This window comes from Oxyura jamaicensis (assembly GCF_011077185.1).
Source record: "Oxyura jamaicensis isolate SHBP4307 breed ruddy duck chromosome 8 unlocalized genomic scaffold, BPBGC_Ojam_1.0 oxy8_random_OJ70931, whole genome shotgun sequence".
NCBI lineage: Eukaryota > Metazoa > Chordata > Aves > Anseriformes > Anatidae > Oxyura > Oxyura jamaicensis.
In genome coordinates, this window is record NW_023304138.1 from 1 (window position 1) to 4,389 (window position 4,389).

The following is a 4,389-nucleotide window of genomic DNA, read 5'->3' on the forward strand; positions in this document are numbered from 1 at the left end:
TAACTGTCCCAAAAAATCAGGGTTGAAAGCATTGAGCTCGGAGGCTCTGGGCAGGCAGGTCCATGCCCTGGGATAACTCAGGGGTGAGGGAGCCGGGCAGAGGACACCGAGCATCCAGCACTGCTCGAAGTATTTAACCAGAGATTTGTGCCTTTTTTTTTTTTTTTATTTTCATTAAAAAATATAAAATACTTCATCTGTGAACTGCAGGCCTGAAGAACTTCAGCAGAGCAGCACTGAGCTGCCTGTGCAGGTCCCCGGGGCGAGGCACCCGACAGGGACCAGTGGGTGACCGGGGCTGGGAGCGGCGCTGGGACCCGGGGATGCTCGCAGATAACCCCCGCAGGATGTGTGCTGACTTCTGCCTCCTCTTTCTGGGCCAAAGGCATTAAGGCAGGGGAATCATAATGTCCAGTTCCCACAGATGCTTAGGACAAGCCTGGGTAAACAGCGATTTATTTTTTTTTGTGTGTGGGATCCAAGCCAAAACCACAGATATTGGGGGTGGTGAAGAGGTCTTCTTTGGTACCTCCAAAAATCAATACTGGAGGAAACATCATGTTCATGTCAAGCAGGTTTGGCCTTCCAAGCCCTCTCAAGACAGAATTATTATTATTATATTATTGTTATCCTAAAACTCCTGTAGGTGGTGTGTCCCATGTCCCATGCTGGTAGCCGGGCTCTTCGGTTTGATGCCTGTTTGCCCCTGGTCATTGGGGTCTTCATCCTTTGGCTGCATTTGTGGTCCACCAAAAATGCCAGCATTGACCCAAACCAGCATCCCCCATTGGCACAGAACAAGCCTGCAGCCCACTCCTGGTCTCCATGGGGAGCCAGCACCGTCCCGTGCCTCCCCTTGGCACATCCAAAGCACGGCAGTGGCGACAAATCCCCCTCCCAGTGCCGATGTCCCCCCAGCCCCACCGCGGGTCCCCGGGGTGCCCCAGCACCGTGCCACCCCCCGGCTGCAGCCGTGGCACCTCGGGGCATCCCAGCGGGGTCTCCCCTTGCTTTCCCCACGCAGGTTGTTCGCGGTGAAGTGCGCCGGGTGCCTGGAGACCATCGCGCCCAGCGAGCTGGTGATGCGCGCCCAGAAGAGCGTCTACCACCTGCGCTGCTTCTGCTGCTGCGTCTGCGAGCGGCGCCTGCAGAAGGGCGACGAGTTCGTGCTGAAGGAGGGGCAGCTGCTCTGTAAGGGCGACTACGAGAAGGAGCGGGAGCTGCTGAGCTTGGTGAGCCCGGCTCTGTCGGATTCTGGTAAGGGGCCGCCCGCGCCCGGCGCAGCATTGCCCCGACCCGCTGCTCCCGCTCCGGGGTCCCGTGGTGGGAAGGGAAAGGCAGAGCCAGCGCTGGGACATGGCAGGGATAGGGAGAGGGTGGCATCCCCAGGGTGTCACCTTCAAGGGGGTCTTTCTGGTTGTTAGGTTGCCCAGAGCATCAGGTGTGCATTCGATGCAAATCTGAATGGTTCCCAGGAAGACAAATTTAGGAAGAAAACCCAGGAAAATGGGAAATGAGCTGTCAGCAGAAATCGCTGTCTTAATGATATCCCTGAAGATGGGGTTGGCACTTCCCATATCACACTCTTCACCAAAAAAAAACATTACTGTAGGAAAATCTGCTTTGCAGAGGGAAGGCTTTACCTCTGAACAGGGAGGACGGGGATGGTTTCAGTGGGGATGCAGCAGGAATTGCCCCAGGTCTTTAATATCATGATCCTCCACCACCAGAGCCTAGAAAAAAATTAATAAATCCTTCCTCCAAACAGCAGCGATGGTAGCAAAAAGTAAAAAGCAGCGGGGCTGCCGTGCTGGGAGCCCTGGGAAAGTGCGGCCAGGAGATGCAGTTCTGCCTTGTGGGAGACGCAAACGCTTCCAGTTAAAATAGGAACCAAGGAGGAAATGTTGCGCAGGAAAAGGATCGAATCGGCCTCTGGTCCCACAGCATCTTGGGTTTATTCCTACTGGGGGAAAAGGGCAGTTTGGGAAAGGTTGGGGAGCTTTTTCTCCCCAGCGACTCATCGGCCCGCGGCCAGCCCCACTTCCAGCGCCTCTGGCCAAGCCGAGGGCTTTAATAGCAGAAATCCCTGGGGAAAAATGCATATTTCGGTGGAAGCTCCGGGCGGAGGGATGCAGAGGGACTGTGCAGGAGTCACAAGGGCAGTGCAACCCCTTGGCTGGTGGGGAACCCAGCGCAAATCCCCGACACCCCCAGCCCAGGTGCGCATCCGGAGCCATGGCTTTGCCCCCTGCACCCCGTGTCCCCCAACATATCCGTGCGTCCCCACTGGGGTGCCAGCCCCGGCCACCCTCTGCCAGCGATGTGAGCCTCCAGCCTCTCCCGCCCCCCCGCCTCCCTCCCCCAGCCTCCACACACACCAAAGGCCACTTTATGAGAAAGCGCCGATAAAAAGCCAGCCATATGTTGCCCGTAATCTCCCCAACCCTCGCTTCAATTACTGCCTCCCCCGAGCCCCCCCCCTCCCGGCCCAGCCTAAGCAAACAAGCCCCTCTGAAAGAGGACCCCGGTTTCCAATTAAAAGCGTCCTAACGTTTCTCCTCTCCCTAAATCCTCCCAGGCGAGGAATGTCCTGGCCCCGCTGCGGCCGCGCTGGCCCCCCCGTGCCGGCAGGTCGGGCTGGGGGCACGCACAATGTCCCCCGCCCCGGCCCCTTCCCGGGTGACGTCAGGGGCAGCCCCAGACAGTCATTAATTTCCCCCCCTCGTTCGGGTGAAGGCTTGAAAGGGAGAGTTAATTAAAAGTAATACCCCGCCAAATCCGGCTCCGCTTCTCCTTTGACACACGGAGGGATTTGGGGAGCAGGTGTTGGGGGGGATGGCGAGGAGGGGGGGGAGCTTGGAGTGGGTTTTTCCCCTTCCCAGAGCATGGTGGTGTGGTTTTGGGCATCAGTTTCTTGATCTGGAGGAGCTCTGTCTCCCCCCCGATGAGCTCATCACATGCTGGATCAGGGGGGATTCGGGTGGGCACCCCAAACCAGGGTGCAAAGGTGCCTCAGTGTCTCCACCAGTGCATGCCTCTCCTCCTGATATTCATAAAATCTATTCCCCTTCACCGAAATTAAACTCAGCTCGTGGAAGCTTGAGTCTGGGTCTGAAAAGGCTGCCGAAATGCCTACGATGCTGGGAGCTGTGCAGACGGCGTGCCCTCAGGAGCAGCATCCCTCCCACCGCGTGCCGAGCGGGTGTTTTTGGGGACGCCTTGCTGTGCCACCATGGGGAGGGTGTCCCCAGCTGCTCAGCCCAGGAGAGGTCCCAGAAAACAGCCGTGACCGGAGAGCATCCCCGCTCCTCTGCAGGCATCGCTGCCCCCTCCTGCTCCACATCCACCCCGTCCACCCCGGGGACACGGCAGCCCCGAAACGGGACCCAGGCCAAGCTCAGCCTTGCAACCCGCTGTGCATTGCGTGGCCTCAAACGCAGCTTTGGTAGCAATTACCAGGCAGAGTGAGCTTTCTGGAAAGGGCTGGGAGTGATTTACGGCTTGTGAGAGGGCAGGATGCGTGCCGGCCAGCCTGCACTGCACCCTCCGTGCCCGTTCAGTGAGCAAGGCCATCGCTGCGGCGGTGCCAAGGTGGGCGAGGAGGATAACAAGGAGGATAACAAGGCCTGACTCTTAGTCCCCAACTTTTATTTTTAACCCTTCCCAAGGCAAAAGTGATGATGAAGACAGCATCTGCAAAATGGGCCCGGCCTCAGGGAAGGGAGCCGAGGAGGGGAAGGACCACAAGCGGCCCAAGCGGCCCCGCACCATCCTGACCACGCAGCAGCGGAGGGCGTTCAAGGCTTCCTTCGAGGTCTCCTCCAAGCCCTGCAGGAAGGTACGGGGTGGCCTGGAGGCTGGGCAAGGGCTCTGCCCCCTCCTAAAGTCCCCCCCAAAGCTGTGTGAGGCCCGCTGAGATGTTGTCCTCCCTCCCTCTAGGTGCGGGAGACGCTGGCGGCCGAGACGGGGCTGAGCGTCCGCGTGGTGCAGGTCTGGTTCCAGAACCAGAGAGCAAAGGTGGGTGCAGGGGCCCCCTCCCGCCCCCTCCCATGGCCGTGCCGCCACCCCCTGCTTTTTCCTCTTCTTCTCGCCCAGATGAAGAAGCTGGCCAGGAGGCAGCAGCAGCAGCAGCAGGACCAGCAAAACACGCAGCGCCTGAGCTCAGGTACCCAGCTCTCCACACCTGCCCCCCACCCCCCCCCCCAGAGGCCCTCTCCCGGGGTTCCCCAACCCCCCCCCCCCTGAAAAAGCCTCACTGTCAGCTCTCTCTTGTCTTCCAGCCCAGCCCAACGGTGGTGGCAGCGGGGGGCTGGAAGGGCTCATGAACCCCTACACCGCTCTGCCCCCCCCGCAGCAGCTCCTGGGCATGGAGCAGGGTGTCTACAGCTC

At 59.6% G+C, this 4,389-nt stretch overlaps 1 protein-coding gene across 1 annotated transcript; it reads left to right on the forward strand.

The window, feature by feature from the left end:
• Nucleotides 1-919: 919 nt before the first annotated feature.
• On the forward strand, nt 920-4,385 carry LOC118157629 (LIM homeobox transcription factor 1-alpha-like; the record flags this gene model as incomplete). The annotated part of the gene is made up of 5 exons (XM_035312031.1): nt 920-1,257; nt 3,669-3,838; nt 3,940-4,017; nt 4,096-4,165; nt 4,281-4,385. Coding segments are annotated over exons 1-5 (598 nt in total), but the record flags the coding sequence as incomplete, so codon positions are not given.
• Between the last annotated feature and the right edge of the window lie 4 nt (nt 4,386-4,389).